General features: G+C 48.4%; 1 protein-coding gene across 1 annotated transcript in view; it reads left to right on the forward strand.

Annotated features, from left to right (window-relative positions):
• The window catches only part of LOC146802308 (E3 ubiquitin-protein ligase TRIM39-like), a 95,589-nt gene extending 76,295 nt beyond the window's left edge, over positions 1 to 19,294 (forward strand). The window contains exons 4-6 of the mRNA XM_085621880.1: positions 778 to 800; positions 13,674 to 13,723; positions 16,800 to 19,294. Coding sequence (XP_085478006.1) covers positions 778 to 800; positions 13,674 to 13,723; positions 16,800 to 17,311 — 585 coding nt within the window. The 3' untranslated portion in view covers positions 17,312 to 19,294. The remainder of the gene's footprint in view (positions 1 to 777; positions 801 to 13,673; positions 13,724 to 16,799) is intronic.
• The last annotated feature ends 3,778 nt before the right edge of the window (positions 19,295 to 23,072 follow it).

The following is a 23,072-nucleotide window of genomic DNA, read 5'->3' on the forward strand; positions in this document are numbered from 1 at the left end:
CTGCTGTTTAAACAAGCATTGGCATAGCCAATAGGTCTCGCCTTTGGGACCTTATAAGTGTTTAGCCATGCAACAGTTGATGTTGCACCAAGGATATTGTGCTGCATAACTAAATACTTATAAGAAATAATTCATAGTTTGTAATTATATGTGGAATTCACCATGTGCTGAGTCACGTGACACGGATTACAATATAACAGACAATGCAGTATCATGTGACCCCATTCAAAATATCACAGACTGTGTCATGTGGCCTCATTCAGAAAATCGTTGTCTGTGCTGGGTCATGTGATAACATTCAGAATATTACAGAATGTGTCATGTAACTTTTTTCAGACTGGGTCATGTGAATTCACTAATATCACCCACCCACTGCTGTGTCAAGTGTCTCTGTTAGAAACATCATACAAGGTGTTAACTGAGCACGTTCACAATATCGGAATGTGTTTTATTGTGTAACTGCATTCAGAATATGTCACTGAGCTATGTTACGTGATTACCATTCAGAACATCCGGTTCTGCTGTGTCAAATGATCCCAAAGTCTGTGCTGCGTCATGTGACCCCAGTCACAATATTACCTATTCTGCTGTCACGTGACTCATTCCATCACATTACAGACTATGCTGTGTCACGAGACTCGATTCACAAGCTTACAGACTGCAAGAGGAATAGCTCCCAATGTCTTCTGACTATGGCTAAACAGAAGTGTTTCACTCCTACAAATACTGACGTTTTAACATCTCCTGTGGAAACTGATTTGTTTCTCTGTTTTGCAGGATGTGAGAACCACCCTAAAGAGGTAAGGCTGGTTTTAATTCTCCTCTCAGTGTGGAAGGAGCAGACCTGGCTACTACCGTGTGTAAATGCCACTACTGAGCGCACACAAAGTGTTACGAAACTTTCAGATCCTCATAAAATCACTTTACATCCTCATAAAACTCAATCCCTTAGACAATACCTTTGATTCCCCTTAAAACGTCCTTAAGTCTTCCAAAAACTCCCGAAAGTCATCAGGAAACTCCCTTAAATTTTTAGAAATCCATTTGAGTCCTTAGAAAACTCCTTTGAGTCTTGAAATAGTTGCTGCAGAAATTAGCTTTTGTCCTCACAAAACGTACTGCTGTCTTTTAAACCTACCTGAAGCTTTAAGAAAAGTGCCCTTACCGCACAGGAGACACAAGCACATTCTTGGAGATCCCCCTCCGGTTTCTCTAAATTCAGGGTTGTGCAAATACTCGTTTAAGAATTTACTGACTAACTTCCCACTCATCAATACATCCCTTCAGTGCTTCCCAACATTTTTGGGAATTTCCTTAAAGCCATATCCAGACTTCATTCTTTAGTAAGATCCCTCCAATCAGAAGAGGTCTCGTCCAGTTCACATAAACCTCATTGTAATCCTCAGGTCGGCTCCTAGTACTAAGAAATCTCTCTCCATTCGTTTTCTTTTTCTTTCTTTTTTAAAAATGTTATAATGTTTTTCTTTGCATGATATGACATAAGTGCATTATTCCGACCAAAAACAATTATTTATGTGCTCTTTCATTGATAAGTTTGCATCTAGGGTGATACCCAGAGATTTAGCAGGGTTGGACAGTGTAATAGGAATATTTAGTGCATCCAGGTTTTTCTTGGATGGGTGGGCGATTGCTCTTTGAGGAGAGGAGTAGAAGTTCAGTCTTGTTGGGGTTCAGCTTAAGGTGGTTTGGATCTTGGTTAGTGTGGCATTAAGATGTTGTATGTTGCTGGGTGATTTTATTCCTATTGTATTTGTTATTAACTGTTCAATTGATTAAAATCATTACAGTAATATCAATCAGCATATAAAGCTAAAACCATGATCTAAAAACATTTGTTTATCTTACGTAAAATTGTGCGCCCCGCCCATGTACCAACGTGATCGGCCCTCCCCTATAGTTGTGGTCTGTGCCGTATGGCCTTACGCGCTTTCATGAAGTTCCCTTTGAGCCACGCTGGGTAAACAGCAATACGGGATGATGGACGTCACCTCCTTCATTCCTTTTAGCCCTCGCTGATGTTGGCGTTGTCATTAAACTGGCGGGCTAGAGATGTTTAGGGCCGCTAAGCTTGCTTCCACTAGATTTTGTGGTGCCCTACGCCAGAGTTTTGTTGCTTTCGTTGGCAGCTTTTAGGGCAATCCTGATTTGATGGATACATTTTGCCAGTCTTGCTAGTGTCGTTGTGTCGGTGGTGGATGGGCACAAAGCTGACGCTTCACTGCAGGTCTCTATTCCGTTTATTATGCAGATTGGACGCAGGAGTCGCCAGCGGTCGTTGTTAAGGTGCTGGCAGCAGCAATGGAGATGCAGCCAGGATTCCCTCATATAGGGGCATAGTCTGCAGTTTGTAGATTTCCCCTTGCGACCCCATGCGGGGTTGAAGTCGGCAATACCTAGTGTGGTTAGCCTCATGTAGACTTATTTTGTTTCGGGTGGATGGAGTGAGATCCTCGCTTAGGTAGGGTTGTGCTTTGCCTGCTTTGTAGGAGTTATTCAGAGGATCTAGGAGGGCGCTTGAGCGGAGAGTTTTAATGTCCAGATCAAAGGAGGTTTCGTGCACTTGCTGGTTTATAGATCTTTTCCGAGCGTTCAGGGGGATGTCCAGCGTGGTATGCTGTCTTCCTTGATCTTCAGTGTTTTAAGCGCTTTTCCTAGGCTAATGTGCCAGGCTGAGCCTGACCCCTCGAAAATTATTCTCAGGTGGTGTTTCAGGGAGTGGACCGGGGCCCTCAGTGTCCTTAAATATGATTTTATAATCTCCCCCTGGCATATCAGGTCTGGCCTTGCTAAGCCTAGCTCCAGTCTTAGCCTTGCGTTCCTAGCTAACCTTGGAATATTGAGCAAAGCTTTATATGCCTTTACTTTGGCTGAGTTAAGGGCGGCATCCAATAGCCCTGGCAAGGCCAGGTGGCCATAGTTAATGGCTGTTGGTGTGTAACCTTGGTGGCCTTGGAGCTCAGTTGTTTCAGGTGGGCCTTTCCTTGGCCTGCTCCTAGATAATTGTTTGCATCCACCGTGTTGATCTGTAGATTGCCCATTAGCCATTGTGTGTTCTTCTTCCGATAGTATGTCCCAAAAATGACCACCTTGGTCTTGCCTTGATTAATTGTCAAGTTGTTGGTATTGTTGAAACGGTTTAGTGCATTTAGGGCTCTTTGTAGGCTCACCGGCACTGGCAACCTCACGCTTCCAAGTCTGGGAACCACTAGACTATCTCCTTTTAGGGCCTCCCCCAGGTCTGCTGTGTATAGATTGAACAGGATGGGGGCCAGCACGCATCCTTGCTTCAACCCATTCTCCGTGTATATTTTAGGGGACACTGTGCGGCCGCTGGTTTTGACCCGCACCCAGGTATCTTCATAGTGATCTGATGGCCTTTAACAGATTAGGTGGAATGCCCCAGCTTTCTAACTTCCACCGCTACACAGGAATATGAGGACCAGTTGTAGAAACGGCGATAAGAGAGAAAACAGAGACATAGGACTCTCCCACATTCACTCCTCACTTCTGTTGGATCATAGATGTCTGCAGGACGTAGTGGATCTCTACAAGACAAATGTATATCTTAAGTAACTTGTCGTCAAGGATGCTATGCTTAGTTGTGATAGTGAATGGATGTACTTTACTAATATCTTGTTGGATCACGGATGTCTGCAGAATGTAGCGAGACAAATGTATATCTTAAGTAACTTGTTAAGGGTGCTATTCTTAGTTGTAATAGTGAATGGATGTACCTTAGTAATATCTTAGTGTACACAACTATGCATTTTTATGTAGTCAGTAATTCTTCAAACACACAAAACATTTGTGTCTTAAATAGTTTTTAAGTGTGAGCAAAATTACGCCTGCAAGGCATTTATCATACTCAGGGATGTGCCAAATGTATAACACCAGTGTGACTGATTTTTTTTTTTAACCATATTTTATTGGCATTTATGCTATAGCATTGCATACATGTGCAGGTACATTTGTACTGGTACAATTGTGGTGTATTTTCCCCCAAAACCATTTCATGACAAACTAACTCCCCTCCCCCTCTTGAGTTGCTTGCTAATAGGTAAAACCCGGAAATATGTCCAAGGAGATGAGCAGATTTAAGGGCCCTGGAAAGTAGTTGGTGCCGTGCTGTTTCTCTCAGGTGTGTGAACAGGATGCTCTAAGTGCCCGTCTTTTGGATCCGGTGTTGCCACTCTTGCAGCGGTCCCTTCGCTGTTAGCGTCTGCGTCAGCTGCCACTAGTTCCCCCACAAGATCCTCCCAGGCTCTGGCCATTGTCATTTTGCCTATTCCCCCTGGCCTCTCGGAGTAACAGTCTCCCCTCCGCCCTTGCCCATCTTTCGAGCTCTCTTCTCCAAGTGGCGAGTCTGGGCCCGCTCGGCGCCTTCCAGTTCCTGGCTATCTTTTGTTTAGCTAAAATATAGGCAAGGTCCTGAAACTTCCCTGTCACTCTGTTCCTGGCCGTATGAGGGAACCATCCTAAGAGGAAGTGTTCCGGGGTCTGTGGGAGTTCTTTGTCAATCAGGTCACTGATTGTCTGTCTGATTGCCCCCCAGAATGGTAGCAGCGTGGGACAGCTCCAGAACATATGGAGTATGTGCGCCTCCCTCTCCCCGCACCTGGGGCAAGCCGCAGAGTCCGCACCAAAGTACCGTTGAATGCGAACTGGTGTCAAATATGCCCTATGCAGCACATAGTAGTTAATTAGCTTGAAGCGCGCGTTCCGAGATATTTTCGGGGGGCATTCTAGGATTTTGTCCCATTCTTTTTCAGGTATTGGTTTGCCAATGTCCCCCTCCCATTGTGTTCGCAAGCGCTCTAGCGGCTGTTGCATGTCCCGCCATATTGCCTTACATAGACAGGACACCGTCTTGATCCTTCCTGCTGATAACGCCACATACCTGCACCCCGCCAGTACTCAGTGTTCCCGGTCTTCCAGTGTGCTCTAATTCTAAGTGTTAGGGCCCTCTGTTTCAGGAAATGTCCCTCTGGCAGGTCATATGCGGCCTGCAAGTCTGCAAAGGGAAGGAGCACAGTGTCACAGTATAAGTCACCCACCTCTCGCAGTCCCGCTTCCACCCAGTCCTCTAACCCTGCCCAGTGTACCCCCTGTGGAAGATAGCGCAGCATCGCAAGTGGTATGTCAGGGAAGTAGGGAGTTGCAGCGCCCACTTTCCTCAGGTATCTGGTCCAGCAGCGCACTATCACCCTAGTCTCTGTCGTGTCCGCAGCCGAGGTGCGACACAAGTGTGGCCGTGTCTTGTGCCGCTGGGCACCGCTCCCGACCCGGGTTCCGATCTGCCGCGAGCCACTGAATTAGCCAGTATAGTTGTGCTGCTAGGTAGAAGGACTCGAGGTCCGGCAACGCCAGTCCGCCCTCGGCCGTGGGGCGTCGCAGCATGAACAGTGCTACTCTCCGCCTGCAGTTACCCCAGACAAATGATATAATTCTCGAGTCTAGCTCCTTAAACATGGCTTGCGGAATCCATACCGGCAGCGTTCCAAAGTAGTATAGTAAGCGCGGCAGCATCACCATTTTCAGGACCGCCACCCTTCCAGCTACGGATAGCGAAAGCGTTCTCCAGAAGTCCATTGCTGTTTTTGCTGCCCTCAAAGCCCGTTCCACGTTACCATCCAGTAAGTCTGCCGCCCCATGGTATATTTTGACTCCCAGGTACTACAGGCAATTAGGCTCCCAGCGCAGATGTTCTAGCGTAAGCGGTGGGGGGGTATCAGGTGCCAGTGGATATAGGCTTGATTTTTGCCAGTTAACCCTGAGGCCCGACATGGTGCCGAAACTAGCCAGCATGCTACGTGCGCCCTGCAACTCCCCATCTGTGTTGCGCAGGAATAGTAGCAGGTCGTCCGCATATAGTGCTATGTAGTATTGCCCTATCGCTATGTCCAAGCCCTGGTAGTCCCGGCTGCTCCTGGCCCTGCTCGCCATTGGTTCCATGGCCAGGGCGAACAGGAGCGGGGAGAGGGCGCATCCCTGCCTTGTGCCTCTCTCCACTCTGCCTGGGTGAAATAATTCTCCCAGTGCACACTCGTGCCATGGGGGAGGTGTAAAGGAGCCGCACCCATGTTAGGAAACCCTCCCCCAGCCCCATCCTGGTTAAGACCTCGTATAAATTTTGCCACTCCAAGCTATCGAATGCCTTTTCAATATCTCCTGCGAACACTGCCGCCGCTTGTTTATCATACCCCTTTGAATCTATTACTGCCAGGAGCCGCTGGATGTTTATGGCCGTGTTCCGCCCCGGGATGAATCCTGCCTGGTTTGCGTGCACCAGTAGAGGCATGTGTGGCAGAAGACGCGTCGCTAGGATTTTGCTGAGAATTTTATAATCCATGTTGAGCATGGACAGTGGCCTGTAGGCCGTATAGTCATGGGGTTCCTTTCCAGGTTTGGGTATGGGGATAATAAGGGCTTCTCTGGCACTCTCTGGCAGCTCTCCCAACTCTCAGGCCCCCTGGTTCATCGCAGCCAGCTGCGGGGCCAGCAATAAAATTAGTCCGGGAAGCCATCGGTGCCTGGGGTCTTGTTGCGGGTCATGCCCTTGATAGCGACCCGAATTTCCCGCTGGGTAATCTCAGCTCCAAGTAAGCCCGCCACTTCAGGGTTCAGAACTGTTAACGGCAGGTCAGCCAGATATTCCCTAATGTCTACCGGTTCGCATATGTGCGTCTTCGTGTAGAGGTTGGCATAGTATCGCGCAAAGATCTCATTAATCTCGTCTGGCCCCCTCCTTTGTCTTCATCCTCCACTAGCGGAGTGCCCCTAGTTGTCGGGTTCGTCAGCCACGCCAGGAGTGACCATGACCAAATACTTCTTATAATCGAAGCTTTGAAGCCTCTCTGTGTGCTTCGCCACTTCCTCTTTGGCGTCTAAGAACGCCACGTGTAGTTCTGGACGACCCGGCCTCTGGCGTTCTATGTCTCTCAGAGCCGACTTCACGCGTGAGGATGCGCTGAACCCCCGTGACCCGTGCTATACATTGGCCCCTCAAGACCACCTTGAACGCGTCTCACTCTACACTCTGTGACCCAGCCGTGCCCACGTTATTTTGAAAGTAGTGCTTTATTTCGCCTCTGATCCCGTCTCTGAAGACCTGGTCTTTCAGGGTGTCTGGCCGGAGCCTCCAAGTAGGGATTGCTGCTAGCGAGTGTGCCCATTGCAACAACATGAGCAGTGGGTTGTGATCCGAGATGGTGCGCGCAAGGTACTCTGCGCTTGTGACATAGCGTTGGACATCTGCCGAGCAGAGGAGGGCGTCTAGGCGTGCGTGTACGTCATGGACCACTGAGAAGTAGGAGTAATCCCTCCCGTGTGGGTTCAGGGTGTGCCAAGAGTCGATCAGTCCCCAGTTCCGTCTTCACGCTGTGAATGCTTGGGAGGCGCGCACCGCCTGGGAGTTTTGCAATGGGGGGTGGGATCTGTCCAGCAGCACATTGTCCACGCTATTGAAGTCGCCCCCAGCTATGACCGCAGCCGCAAGGTATGGCGCTAATCTGTGGTTTAATGTCGCAAAGAAGGTGGGTTGATCTACATTGGGGGCATAGACGCTAACTATGCTGATCTCTCGGCCCTCTGCTACATAGCGTCCCTCCGGGTCTACCACTGAGGATATCAACTGGAACGGCACTCCCGCTTGGATCCATATTAACGTCCCTCTCGCATAGGCCGAGTAGGTGGTGTAGTAGAGCTGCCCCCTCCATCTTTTGTATAGTGCTTGCCCTTCCTTCTGTGTTAGGTGAGTTTCCTGCAGGAGGGCTATCTGGGCCCCCCATCGTCTGATGTAAGAGAGTACCTTGTGCGCTTTGACATGGTGTGCATTCCCGTAATGTTCCACGTCATTCATTTATAGTGTCGTTTATCAGCCATTGACAGTGGAGTTGGTACTTCGCCCACTACCCAGGCGAAACAATGTCCTCCCCTCGCCCTTCGCTCTCCCCGCCATAATGTTTTGTATATAGCGCAACGCAAGGTTACCCCCCCCCCCCCCATGACAACAGTGAACTTGTTCCCGAACTCCCACTCCCCAGGATAAGTAGGAAAACCCCTCCCATCCAAACCAGTAGAAAAAGTCTAAAAGTGACTACTTGCAGTTCAATCAGTCAATCTCCAGGGGTGGCCCCTTGCCGGTGTTCTCCCAGTCTCTGCAGCCGCCATCCTCCACAGAGTCTGCAGTGAACCGTCCCTCAGCTACACCCCCGCGTATGCCCCTGTACCTTAATACAGACGTTGCAGTGACCTGCAGCAGTCTGATCACGTTTCTCACTGGCTCTCGCTCCCCACCGTTAGATGATGTCATCCGCCGCCTGTGGTGTGACATCTGGCAGTATCAGACTCTGTGCGTCAGACTCGCTGAATCCATTCTCCGAGCCCGTGTCTGCCTGTTCCTCGCCTCTCTCTCAGTTCCCCCGCTAATCAGCGCCACCACCTGTATTGCACTCCGTCGTTCTAGTTGTGCCTCCTCCTGCGGAGGTGCCAGGATCTCGGTTCCGTGCTTCCGGTGTCTTGAGTGCAGTCCTCGCCTCCGTCCCCCTGTCAGATCTTGCGCTTGTGCTGTTCCGCCATGTCGGTCTATCCAGTCAGATGCCTCCTGCGGAGTCCTGAAGAATTCGGTGCCCTCCGTTGTGGTCACCCGCTGTGTGGCCGGATACTGTGTCACGTATTTGTAGTTCAGCTGGGGTCATCGTTGTTTCACATATCGGTACGATCCCCTTCGACGCTGCACCTCACTGGAGAAGTCCGGGAAGATGCGCACCATAGAGTTGTGCACTTGGATGTCGCCTTTGAGCCCCGCCTGAGGAGGATGTGATCTCGGTCCTTGTAGTGGAGGAGTTTCGCTATCACCACTCGTGGCGGGGCGGCGTGCGAGGGCGGCTTAGCCGGGACGCAGTGCGCCCTCTCCAGGGTGAAGAAATTCGACAGGCCGGTCGGCGCTACTTCGTCCCTGAGCCATTTCTCGAGATAGTCCGCCATGTTGCGACCTTCAATTTTCTCCGGCAAGTGGTGATAGCTTGCAGTATGTCCTGTAGCGTAGGTTCTGCTGGGTGGTCCGTCCTCGTAGCAGACTTCTCGGCCTCGACTGGGGGTCTGCCCGCTGCAAGTTCCTCCTTCTCCTTCCACTTCAGAGGCTTCTCCATGGTGTCTTCCCGCTCCACTATGCTTCAGGCGCTACGTGCGCTCATGGGATATCATCACCCTCCATTGCGGGCGCAAACTGGGCTCCGTCGGCAGGCCCCCTCCAGGCAACTCCCAGGATGCGCCGACCGTCCAGATCCTCAGGGCCTTCCGGCGTCACCGCCGCTCGGAACGTGCCATCTTGGGTGCATCAGCGCCTTGTGCGGTCCAGCTCCGTTGCTCCTCCGCCCCTTCCGCTCGTGGGAGCTGCTCTCAGGGCTTCCCAGGTCTTCTCTCAAAGTCACAATCTCCACTCACTTCGGGGTTCAGGCTAGCGCCCCCTGAGGTCCCCAAGTCCCTCTGATCTGTGTGCGTGCTCCCTCTGGACTGTGTGAGTGATGGAGTCAGGCTGTTAGGGATGGTCCCGCCTCCTCACCGTCAGGGCGCTGTTTCCTTTGCTCGCCCAAGCGCCGGCAACCCAGGCCGCGCAGCAGTGGTCGCTCTTCGTGGCGTCCCGGGGAGGCCCTCTGATACCTTTACCGTCTCCCCTCCCTGCTGGTCTTCCTGCGCTCCCCTGCCAGTACCTCTGTGTTGGCCGCCGCTCCTCGCGTTGATTCGCACCCAGTGGGCCCGGAGGGGAGCCCTGCAGGCCTCAGTCTACGCCGCAGCAGCTCCCCAGTCGCCTCCGCCGTTGCGCACCGCCGGCGTGTCCAAATCTGTCAGCAGTGCACTCGCTCTTCCTGCGCTGCCGCCCAGTGGTTTCAAGGCCTTCTCGCTGGCCCCGTGCACTCCCTCTGTGAACCTAGGCGCCCACTTGGCGCCACTGTCCAGGCCGCGCTCAGTGGCCCATGCACCGCGTTTGCCCTCCAGCAGCACTCTTCCGTCGGCTATATTGCCCAGACTCCAAGGCCCTATGTCGGATCCTACTTGAAGGGCTGAAGGGAAGCGCCACGGGTCTGTGACCGTGCTCCGGCGTCCCTTCAGGCGCTGCCGTCCGGGTGCGCCGCCATTTTGCCCGCTCCCGAGCGCCGCGATTAGTGCATGTCCTTTCCCCTCAGCCAGCTCCGAGGGGGGTCCCACCGGTCGGTTGCTTGGTGCCGGCGCTGGGGCTGAAGGGGGGCCCTGGCAATCCGTCTCCCGAATCACTTGCGCTAGTGTCCTGCGCGGTGTCTGGGCTCGTCAGCACTCGCTGGGCGCCGCCATCTTGGCTGTGCACCCGGGCACGCTCACAGTTGCTATTATCGCCCTATTCTGGCCGTTAGGGAGGCTCGCTTCACCTCCGGTGAGTTCCCTCTGCGCTGGCCATTGTGGGGATGCCTCGTGGGGGTTCAGGCCCTTCGTGGGGCGTCAGGATGATTGTGGATGGCGGCTGGCCGACGGGAGCTCCCAAGCAGCGCTGCTCACTCCATCGGCGCCATTCCACGCCCCCCCAACACCAGTGTGACTCATGATGATTTGTATATAAAACATAATATACATATAACATAAAAAATAAGGGCCAGGTGTACAAAACACTGGCCGCAAATAGCAACCAGTGTAGAATGTTGTGGTCCGACCTATGCATGATTAGGTCAGTTCAGAAAATTCCAAATTGGAGTGGGTTGCAATCCTACCTACCTCATCAATATTCATGAAGTAGATTAAAATTTCCTTCGCTCTGCACACAATGTCTGTGATCGTATTTAAATAAAGTATTACTTTTCCTAAATGCACCTAACTTGCCTTAAAGGAAACAAGTCTGCATTTATGAAACAAAATTGCTTTTTTAAACATAAGTTTATTTAAGCATTGTCAGGGTCCACTGGATTGCCTACTCCCAAACAAACGTTATTTTCCTTTGAGGACTCTGTAACCTATGAATAGTTTGCAATTCGCTCCTTCCAAATTGCGGTATGGAAAACGTTTCTGACCCAGTTTGCAATTCAGTTCCTGCTGCAGATTCAGAATAAGGGGCGGAATACATCTGTAAAAGCCATTTAGCAGTTGCAGACCCTGTGAGTAAGCGAATAGCAGGCTTTGCAATTGCTAAGTGGCTTCAGCCAGCCCGCCCTATATCACATGATTTCTGGGTATGAATCAGGGGTCAGAATTCTGAGTTGTCTTTGAATTTCTGCTAAGCTCATTTTCAATTTGGGGTTGCACAGGACTCCAGAGGGCTTCCCTGCTTCAGCAGAGTGCAAAGTTCAGGATGGGCTGCCAGCCAGGGCTTCAACAGGCTCTGAGGCCCCGTCAACCGCGCCGGCGGTCCCTATTCACGAGCCTGCCATCACACAGAGCATCTAGGCTAGGCTGCGGTAAGCCACACCTGGGCTCCCCTGCTTTGGGGACAGACAGAGCTCCAGCAGGTCTGATGGTGCGGGGCTCTGCACCTGGGCTCCATTTGCTGGCCCCTGTGTCACAAAGCGCCTAGGATGGGGTTCCAGAGGTCACCAGTGGGCTCTCCTTCTTCGTCAGGGTAACAAGCTCCAATCAGGATGCCCAGTTAGAGCTTTGGCGCTCCTTGTGCTTGACCCAGGCACAACCACTTGGTTAGGCTCCGACTGCTGCCATGCGGTTTCCCACTCTGCCCGATGTTCCTAAAGAATGAATGGCAGCATCTCGCCTTGCAAGACATGGGATGACCAGATGGCCAGTCTCTGATTCCAGTCATCTGGACGCCCATACCATAGAAAGGCATGGTGTGACCAGATGGCCAAGCTACCCTAGAAATCATACAAAAGGAATGTAACTTACAATGAACTAAAGTATTCATTAATAACCAAAAAACTTTCAAAATACGACGATCCCTCTATCGTATTGTGCGCTTACACTATCAAAAAGATAAGAAATTCCTTCCTTAAGCCTTGCATACTCCTTATTAAGTTCCTCTCAGAAGAGACGTCCTGACGTGCCCAAAACCCCCCCTCAAACCCTTGACACACTCAACACCACCTCAAAGCTCCTACAAACCAACCACCTTTAAAAGCAGCTTCCCAGTGTCTCTTCGCAACTCCCTCACCATCCATGTTATACTCAGTTTAAGCTCTCCTCTCTGTAAACCAGTTATTTTTTTGAGGACAAAATACCACAAGCAATCTGACTTCCCCAACAACAGACCTAGTTATCAACCTCCCTCATTTACCCATTAATAACACATCTTCTCATACATTTCAGAAGTAACTTGAAATAGCACTTATCTGTGTATGAACAGAATCAAATTAAGGAAGATAGCTGCGCTTACTAAGTCATGCATGTTCGAAAGGGTTCTAGAACAGTAAGGATGTTTTGTTCTAATTCTACATTCTTTGTTTCTGCTGTGTAGGACGGCTATAAAGGAGTAATGCATAATATTGGCCTCCGTGCCTTGCTATAAAATTCATGTCACTGTACGCTTTAATCTCTAGGCACTGTTACTTCTTAGGATTCTTCCTTCATCTCTGGCTGAACTGGTCTGTGGCATCCATTGGATCTATCTGTACATTTCTCCTATGGGAAATCTATAGGATCAGCATGGGCATTCATTTTATTAATCATGGATAAGAATACTTTCTGGACTCTTGCTTTGCGTATACAGTTGTGTAGAACGAGATGTGTTAAATAAGACCCACCACTGTGCACTGGAAGTCCCCACTTACACAGGGATGTGCATCCAAAGCCCTTAATTGAATCCCAGGCTGCGGTTATTTACACCTAATATGAATCCATTGGATTAACTTTAATGGGTAAAAAACGGGAGGCAATCCATTGGGCTTTTATCCGCATGGATTCAGCAGTCGGAGCCTCCCAGCTCCCACTGACTCTCCCCTGAAAACATGGTAACATTGCTTCACACCTGATTGGTACATTTAATTTACTTGTAAGTCCCTAGTAAATGGTACTACCTGCAGTCAGAAACTGTAATTCACAGTTGTGTCTTGAGGTCAGACAGATGCCAGCAGCGAACACTTCCCTCACTGAACCCTCTAAACTTGAGGATATATTTTTGGAGGGGTTTGTACTCTAAGGTTCTGGAGCAGTGATGACGGAGTTTTGCAGTAACAGAGGTTGTGTGCTAATCCCTTCAAGGTTGTAGAGAAATAGTGACAAGATTTACACTGGCAGGGGTTGGATGTCACAGTATAGTGTTGTGGGTTCTGGCAGGAATACACATGGACCCCAGTCAAGGATGTATTTATTAAGTATATATTCGAGACTCCACCAGGAGCAGATGTAACCTGTTAGTCAGCCCTCCACTCACTGAGCTAACCACAGCTCCTAGAAGACCCACACTGTGGCACTCCACAGCATCATACGATGCACGCTCCTCTCACCGAGCTATCTGCCTTAGAACACCCACATCCTGCCATAAGATATTAAAGGCACTTTTGGATATCATTAGAGCTTTGACTGTTGTGTATAAACAGTCACTCACACTGAGCTCTAGTCCGCAGGCGCTGCTCTTAATACTGATTTATTTCAAATACAGGTCTTATGTGATGTTCATCCTCTGTTGCTGTAAGTTGTCTTACTCTATAATACAAAGATGATGTGTGTGTTGTTTTTTACAGGTGTAATAATGTGAAGATTCAGTGCCCAGAGGTGGTGAAGAGTTATAAAGGTTAATATTACTGTGATGATTATCTCTGTATGTTAGTGTTCATAAAAATGGGATGGATGGTACAGAATCGTATGGTACATTGATTTTTCTAACAATGTTTTGTATCATTTCAATTTTAACATACTTAATGTGGGTGCAAACTATTAGGGTGGGACAGAAAATGCACTTTCTATATATGAGTGGTAGAATGCACACCGCTAATAATCCATAAATGTAACCTATGCTCAAAGGCAGGGTTTTGGTGTGCGACCCTGGTCTGTGCTCTGTCCAAAACAAGCTGATCTACTCAGTACAGCTGGTGACAATGAGTGCACCAGTCCTAAGATGCACAACCATCAGACCAGGGCCAAACTAATCAACGATGTCAATCCAGTTTAATCCGTTTAATCTTAATTTGTAATCCAATTTTCCTCATTCTTCAATATTTTTTTCAGTCCTTATTTGAAAACATGATAATTCCAATATTCAAATGCATGAGTAATGCCAATCCAGGCTTGTTTCTTCCGCATGTAGCAATCCATAGTTCATCATAAGTAACAATGGTGGATTAAACCCAATGCATTTCGGGCATTAGCCCACTTTCTTCTTGTTGCGTGGTACTTAAGTGCCTGTGTTTATTCTCTTGATCCCCATCCATACATCCTTTGGGAGTGTTAGCTGTTGTAGATTCACCCTCACTAGTCAAAGTTGGTGTAATTGCGGCAGAAGACATAGAGAACTGTCTTTCAGAGAACAACATTTCTTTGTCTGAAGCCCTCACCGCCTTCTCAGTGTACCCATCCAGAGTGCCGTTTTGGGGTTTTTTTTGCATCGCCCCCTCTGTGCTATTTCCAAACTGTCTCTCCAACATCTCAAGCGTGTCCAAATAGCCACGGCACACACAAAAAGGTAAAGTTGGACCATACTATGTACAAGCCTGAAGAGTCCAATAGAAACCCACTTACAACAATTCAATATAATCTAAGAGTTGAGCCCCAACATCAGGGTACAGTACCTTTGAAAGTGAGAAGCCTAGGGTGGTAGCCCGACCTCATTCGGCCGAGGACAGGCTCTGACGGGCAATGACGAGGCTCCTTTCACACACGCAGCTGTGGCCGCTTCATTGCCTCCCGGTGCATTGTAGTGGGGGACTGTGAGTCCTCGCTGTCTCCCAGCAAAGTTCCGAGAATGTGTCACTAGTATAGTGTGCTATCTAGCAATGTTTGGTATTTAAGAGTGTTCTCTCTAGTGCAGTGTATTCTTCACTATCTATTACAATGTGTGTTCTAGCTCTGTGTTTGGCTAATACACACAGTGTATGGTTGTGTGCAGTGTACCACATAATACATTGTGCAGTCTGTGACTGAGTTGTGTCTAGTGTAGTATGCGGTCTAGTGTAGTGTGTGTTGTAGTAAAGTGTACTCTTTAGTGCAGTGTTCAAGTTAGTACAGTGTGTTGGGTAATACAGTATATCATGTGACGTAGTATGCTTCATGTGTGGTAGTGTGATTTAGTATAGTATATAAACGCAAGGAGATAATGGACGGAGCACTGAAACGTTTTAGACACTCACCCCCAGTCACAGATCTGGGTTGAATCCATCATTGTTCAATAGCTCACTTTGCCACCCCAGTTCAGACCCAGCCATATACAAATCAGTCTTGACCCCGTTCCTCATGGGAACAGTCCAGCCCGAACTGCCGAGCCAGGTTCTACCTGGACCAGAAACAAGCATCCTGGGACCGGTTTCGTGGTTTGATTTGCATATGGCTGGGTCCAAACTGGGTGGCGTGGTGAGCCAAAGAACGATGGATTAAACCCAGATCCTTGTGACTAGGGGTGAATGTTTTCATAGTTCAGCATTCTGTCCATCATTTGTTCCTTTAGCTTTAGTATAGTATGTGTCATGCATGGCAGTGTGATGTACTGTAGTATGCGTCATGTGTGGTGTAGTGTTGTATGTTTCATGTGTGGTAGTGTAATGTAATGTAGTATGTCTTGTGTGCTGTTGCGTAATACGCGTAAAAAACAAAGAGGGAGAGAGAAGCAGAGAATAATTGGGCTTCCGTAGGGTTACAATCATAATCAGAGGAGAATGAATCACGTTTTATTTTTCCAGGGTCTTAAGATTTTTGTTCTGGAGACCCTCATTCACGTTAACTCAGGGTGCTTTATATGTTGATTCTCCGCTCTGCCGGTTCGGTGAATAGCATCATCATTGGGTCTTTATCACCTGGGTTTTCAGTTCTCCAAGAGATCTATGTTCCTCCTGCTTTAGTATAGTATGTGTCATGTACGGCAGTGTGGTGTACTTTAGTATGAGTCTTGCATGGTGTAGTGTTGTATTTTTCATGTGTGGTAGTGTAATGTAGTATGTCTCGTGTGGTGTTGTGTAGTATGCTTCATGTGTGGTAGTGTCATGTAGTGTAGTATGCTTCATGTGTGGTAGTGTACTGTGGCATGCCTCCTATGTGGTAGAGGGGTGTAATATAGCATGCTTCATGTATTGTAGTTTGTTGTTGTGTATGCTTCATGAGTTGTGTAGTGTACTAGGCTTCATGTGTGGTAATATTGTATAGTATGTATCAAGTGCTAGTGTGGTGTAGTGTAGTATGCTTTATGTGTAGTAGAGTGGTGAAGTGTAGCATGCCTTATGTGTGGTAGTGTGTGTCATTTGTGGAAGTTTGGTGTAGAGTAGCATTCATTATGTGTGCAAGTGTGGTGTAGTGTAGTATTCATTGTTCATATTAGTGTGGTGTAATGTAGTTTAGTTCATGTGTGGTGTAGTGTAATATGCTTCATGTGTGGTAGTGTGGTGTAGTGTTACATGCCTAGTGTGGTGTAGTGTAGTATGCCAGAAGGTACATGGTATTGTGTAGTAGAATTTCCTCTCTATGTAGTGCAGTGTGTGGTTTGGTGTAGTGTGTGCTCTAGATGAAGGCACACTTTAGTGTAATGAGCAGTCTAGTGTTGTGTGCTCTAGCACAGCTTGCTCCTTCCATACGTGGTTTAAATTAATCATATCTAAAAAAGAAATCAGTAATTACAGCCTTTCTTTGTGTCATTAAATCTCTAATTGTGAATCTCTTCTCTGCAGTGATGGTGACTCTGGATCCTGAAACAGCTCATCCTCGGCTCCTCCTGTCTGAGGGGCGGAAACATGTGAAACGCACAGAGACAGTACAACGCCTGCCAGACACCCGCAAGAGATTCACCAACTACCGCTGTGTGCTGGGGAGCGAGGGGTTCACCGCCGGCAGACATTACTGGGAGGTGCAGCTGCTGCAGGAGGGGAGAGTGTGGCTTGTGGGGGTCGCAGCAGAGTCTGTGAACAGGAAGGGAGACTTCACATGGTCACCTGAAGGGGGAGTCTGGGCTGTGCGGAGGTGGGAGGGTGACTACAAGGCTCTCACTTCCCCTCAGACCCCTCTGTCCCCGCGTGAGAAACCCCTGAAGCTGGGAGTGTATCTGGACTATGAGGGGGGGCAGCTGTCCCTGTACAATGCTGACTCCATGGAGCTTCTCTACACCTTCCCGCAGGCGCCCTTCACAGAGAGGCTTTACCCGTTCTTCCGTCTCCGGAAAGGGGCGGAGCTGAGGCTGGTGTGAGAGCTACAGAGCTTCAGCCCTTCATCCCCTCCTCACATCATTCTGCAGTGATAACAATGTGACAATCAGTACAAGCAGAGATGCTCTTAAATAATACAATTATCAGTTTTGGGAAAAGTCTCTTGGGAGGCACCCCGTTATCAGGATGTTTATTTCTGCTTTAAAGGACTCCTCTGCCCCTGCAGTCTGTGCAGCTCCCCCATCAGGATTGTTCTCATGGAGACAGAGATAGTGAGGAGTCCAGGGGAGGGATGAAATGGTGAGAAGACGCTGAAAGAGAACAGGTGGTGTCACCATGGCATTGGGCACAGTGAGGGAACCTTGTCTGCACCTCCTGTTTTATAAGTCGCAATATGGTCCAAAACTACTTTGACCTCTCTTTGACACCCCCAAAACGCTAGATATGTTCTAGGCTCCAGGGCCACCATGACATAATGAACATTTGAACAGACTCTTACTCTTCAGCACCAGGCACCAGTAAAATGTACAACACGGAACAGCACCAGGCACCTGTGCAGTTTACACCCTGCACAGCACCATGCACCAGTGAAGTTTACACACACAACAGCACCGGCACTTTTGAAGTTTACACACGGCTCAGCACCTGCCATCAGTGAAGTTTACATGCAGAAGAGCACCAGACACCTGTGAAGTGTACACACTGCACAGCACCTGCCACGTAGAAGAGCACCGGGCACCTGTGAAGTTTACACACTGCTCAGCACCTGCCACCAGTGACATTTACACGTAGAAGAGCAGCAGGCACCTGTGAAGTTTACACACTGCTCAGCACCTGCCACCAGTGACGTTTACATGTAGAAGAGCAGCAGGCACCTGTGAAGTTTACACACTGCTCAGCACCTGCCACCAGTGAAGTTTACATGCAGAAGAGCACCGGGCACCGGTGAAGTTTACACACTGCTCAGCACCTACCACCAGTGAAGTTTACATGCAGAAGAGCACCGGGCACCGGTGAAGTTTACACACTGCACAGCACCTGCCACCTGTGACGTTTATATGTAGAAGAGCAGTAGGCACCTGTGAAGTTTACACACTGCTCAGCACCTGCCACCAGTGACGTTTACACGTAGAAGAGCACCAGGCACCTGGGATGTTGACTCACTGCACAGCACCAAGCACCTGTGAAGTTTACACGTTGAAGAGCACCAGGCACTTGCGATGCTGACTTACTGCACAGCACCAAGCATCAGTGTACCTACACAGTACCAGGCACCAGTTTACACACAGAAGAGTGGCATGTGTGCCAATGCAGTTTACTCACTTAACAGCATCAGGTGCACCAGTGAAGTGTACACATAAAACTGCACCAGGTGCCTATGACGTTTACACTTGCAACAGCACCAGCCCCCCTGTGAACTTTGCTCACAGAACAGCACCAAGCAACCCTGAAGTTCACTCACTGTACAGCACCAGGCGCCCATGAAGTTCACTCAATAAACAGCACCATGTAGCTGTGATATTTACTCACTGAACAGCACCAGGCACTCATGATGTTTACTCACTAGACACGGCCAGACACCTGTGATGTTTACTCACAGAAAAGCACCAGGCACAGTATCCGCGGCGATTAGTAAATCGTCAACATACTGAATAAGGGTAGCACCACTAGGTAGAACAATTGTATCAAGCTGCGTTTTTAGAGCCTGACTGTATATTGATGGACTTTCACAGTAGCCCTGCGGAGCGCGTTTAAAGCGGAAGCTGCGACCTCCTAAACTAAAAACAAAAATATCCCTGCTTTCTTCTGCAATCGGAATGCTAAAGAAGGCATTCTTTAAATCAATCACTGAGAACCAAGCAGCGGAAACTGGGATCATAGTTAAAAGGCAGTTATATCAGGGACAACTGGAAACTGTGGCACAACTATCTTATTGACCTCTCTAAGATCGATCACAAATCTGTAAACAGGTGGCTGAGAAAGGTCAGTACGTTTTAAAACAGGCAGAACCGGACTATTGCAAACATTGCCTCTTGTCTCTTCAATTACATCCTTTTCAATCAAGTCATAAATGATCGCTAACAACGCTTTCTCACCTTCATTAGAGATCTTGTACTGGGGAATGCGTGGCAATTTAACATTGGCTTTCAAAGTGACCGCATATGGCGGTATTTCCAAGAGACCCACATCGTTAGGACCAGTAGCCCAAAGAACATCCGGAAGAGATGACAATTCGGCTGGCAGTTTATTCTTCGACAAATACATTGGAGAAATCACTTCCCTACCCAGTGTAAGTTGTACTCCCGAGGGGGAACAATATAATGTCGCATGTAATCTCTTTAACAAATCCAATCCTAACAGGTTTTCACCACATCCTGTCGTTAGGATAAGGGGTGCTTTCAGCTCACGAGGTCCAACAGAAAGGGGCATAGGACTAGAGATCGGGTTCCTAACCGGGGCGCCAGAAAAACCTACTGAAACATTCATTTCGCCAGACAAAGGCGCGCCAGGGAGTTTTGAGTGCATAATAGAACTCTTTGCAGCACCAGTATCCAATAGAAAAGGTTCTGATACACCCGCTGTAGTCACCTTGACATACGGTCCACTCTGGTCCACTGGCACTGAAACAACTCCCTCTCTCTGTCTATGGCTGTCCTAGTAATCATTACCTTCCGCACTTTCATCTTCTGCATAATAGTCGCTATTATAGTACTGAGCTGTCCCACCAGTTACATTGGCTTGCTGATCAAAACTATTCATCGTATTTTGAGGCGGAAGAGGAGGGGCGTTCTGGGGAACGTCCCCACGCCCTCTACCTCTAGGAGCTTGCTGACCACCTCTACCTCTCATGCCATAAGTATTATTCGTGCGCTGCAACAATATAGGGCAATTATACTTAAAATGACCTTCTTGTTTGCAATACGAACACTGATTGGGACCCACAGGAACACGCTGTTGGGAATACCCGAACCTTTGCGAGTTACTCTGAAACTGTTGGGGCTGTTGATAGTTACTCTGACCTTGCTTATAGTTATTCTGATCTCCACGTGGCGGGTAAGCCTGCTGTAAAAGAACCTTCGTCTTTAATTCTTTTGTTTTCTTGTCTGCTCTATCCTTCTCATCTTTATCCCTATTTTCGTAATACTGTGCAGTAGCCAGTATTTGCGCTGATGAGGAAACAGCCCAAGAACTCTCTGAATCTTTCAATTTCTTACACAACTCGGGAAGCAAATTGTGCAAAAATTTATCAACAAATAACCGTTGACCACCTTCCGTACTCATGTCTTGACCACTGTGGTCGATAAATGTTTCTTCAAACCTGGTGAAGAAATCAGACACTGTTTCGTCTTTCTTTTGTTTGCATGCGGATAATTTATCCCAATTCACACGCATCGCTGGCATTAAAGTCTTCATGTAGGTAATAATTCTACCAGGGAGTTCTGCTACTAAGGGCTCAGGTTTCGCACCACCAACTTGTCTAGTGTCTGTAGCAGTGATATTAGCTCATGTGCCACCTAGTTCTGCAGCATGATCTGTATTACGAATCAACCCCCATAAAGGCTGCGGAACAACATTCCCGAACAACATATCTACGTCAGCTAGATTCATGACACACGATTCTGCAGTTTGTGATAACTCCTTATAATATCCTGCGGGGTTTTTACGGGGGTCAGGCAATGTCTGCTTAAGGGCTAAAACTTCTGATCGTTTCCAAGGAACATGTACCCAAACACGCTGAAAATGAGCTGGCATAGCAGCGATACCTAGAGCGGCATCAGCTGCAACAGCGTCCTTCCATACTGGAGGGACTTCTTTCATAGGGTATTGTTTAACCTTCCTATCAGAGGAGTCATGTTCAAACAGCGACTGAGAAGGACCCTCAGTCCTAAAAGACAATGTCACAACTGCTTTCTCAACCTCGGGACCCACAATCGTACCTTTCCCAAATTCAATCCGTACATGACACAATTCCTGCGGGCTTAAGTCTGAACCATGATCTTCCAATTCCTCACAGAGGAATTCACACATTTTCTCAAAAACGTATCTCTGTTTTGGTGCTTCCCATTGATGAAAAACATTTACAACAGACTCTACATCATATCTTGAAGGATAAACAATCCATTGACGTGCCATGCGGTCTAATACTTCTTTCTCTCCAGAACCAGGCAGCTGACTACGCAACTGCTTACGCTGTGAACCAGGGGTCGTACTAGATGACCCAAAGAGAGGCGATATTAAATTAGTGACCGCACTAGCTATTCGTTGTCGTGTAGAAGGAGAAGTTGAGGCAAGAACAGGGGGAAAGACAGAGGGAAGAAAAACGGATACAGGTACAGGGGTCGTATCAGGAGAGCGCTGAGGGAGGCAGCTGGTGCACTAGGAAAAGTCACAGGAAGCGCAGAAGAGACAGGCAGCGAAACCGGCGGCCCTTGAGAGGGCTGCGCCGTGGGCATAGGAGCCGGGTGAGGAGGAGCTGGCGGCTGCGGGAAAGCTTGCGGCAAATTAACTGGCGGCCGTACATTTAAAGGCTGCGGAGGCGCTGTAGCACTCCGCGCATACGGGGGTGGCGAACTCAGCAAATGTGACATTAGGGGATCTTTCTCCTTTTCTTTTGACGCATCTTGCTGAAGGGGCGGCAAAGCTGGGTAGCATTTATCAATCACTAGTTTACGTTGCCTGTGCAGCTGCTCATTCATCTGTTCTTCTTCATGATCTTTAAACTGTAAGGCTGCTTGCATTATCGACATACCTTTCTCTCTTTTATTTTTCTTCGCTAATTTAATTTCTTTCTGTTTGGCTTCCTTTCGCCATAGGCGGAAAGAATCAAACATCGCCGGCCGGGCTTTCTTTTTAAATAATTTAACTTCTAAGTTATCTAGGATTTCTGTGTCGAAACTACCATTTTGGGGCCATTTTAAAACACCATCCTTCCTGGTGTATCGGATCCATACTTCATTATACGCAATGGGGCCCACGCCATGTTTCACATAAAGCTCATATGTTGGAGTTCCAATTGGAGGAACCGGACACGAATCCTCTAATCGGGAGTCCCTATTACAACCCAAACAAAACAAATTTCCAAATATACTAGAACCAGGCATCATCGCTCACTAGTCTAGTTTCAAACTTCAAAGGATTATCGAATACGATAGTCTCGTGAATACACGAGTCCTTTGGCTTTGGCACTTGCAAGTTCCAAATCAAAGCGATCCCAAAGGGATACCAAACTAAGAACCAAACTAAGGACTGGGAGACTCTCCACTTATACTTAACTGAGGTATCGATGATGTCACCAGAAGACTCGTTAAATCGTTTCGCTCTACCAAATCATCAAGGGTCCAAAACAGGGCGATTGTCAGGGCAACAGTCCTTCGTAGCCGTCGGGACGCGGAGAACCTCGCAGTAAAGACTTTCGGACCACGTCGACATGCAGGGGTCGATGAAGTGGCGGCCTTCCTCCAGAATTTTCACACGAAGCCCCACACGAACCTCTGGCTTGGACCGGTACCGCTGAAATCGTCCCGAGTTGGGCGCCAACTGAAATACTGGGTTTTTCAGAACCAACCCAGCGGTGCCAGGGGACACACCCGAAGACTTCGAGTTCTTCCTGTTTTAGACCACAGAAACACAGAGTCTTCTAGATGAAGTCAAAGATCGTATTTATTGGCTGCAGACCAATCACAGGTATCCGAGAAGTACAGCACAGTGTATGTTCTCAGGAGACTGCTCCAAACGAAACACCAGTCTTTTCTTATATACAGAATATTACGCTCTGGGCAACACCGCCCCTATTTTACAAGT

The sequence above is a fragment of the Triturus cristatus genome, chromosome 8 (genome assembly GCF_964204655.1).
Source record: "Triturus cristatus chromosome 8, aTriCri1.1, whole genome shotgun sequence".
Taxonomy (NCBI): Eukaryota; Metazoa; Chordata; class Amphibia; order Caudata; family Salamandridae; genus Triturus; species Triturus cristatus.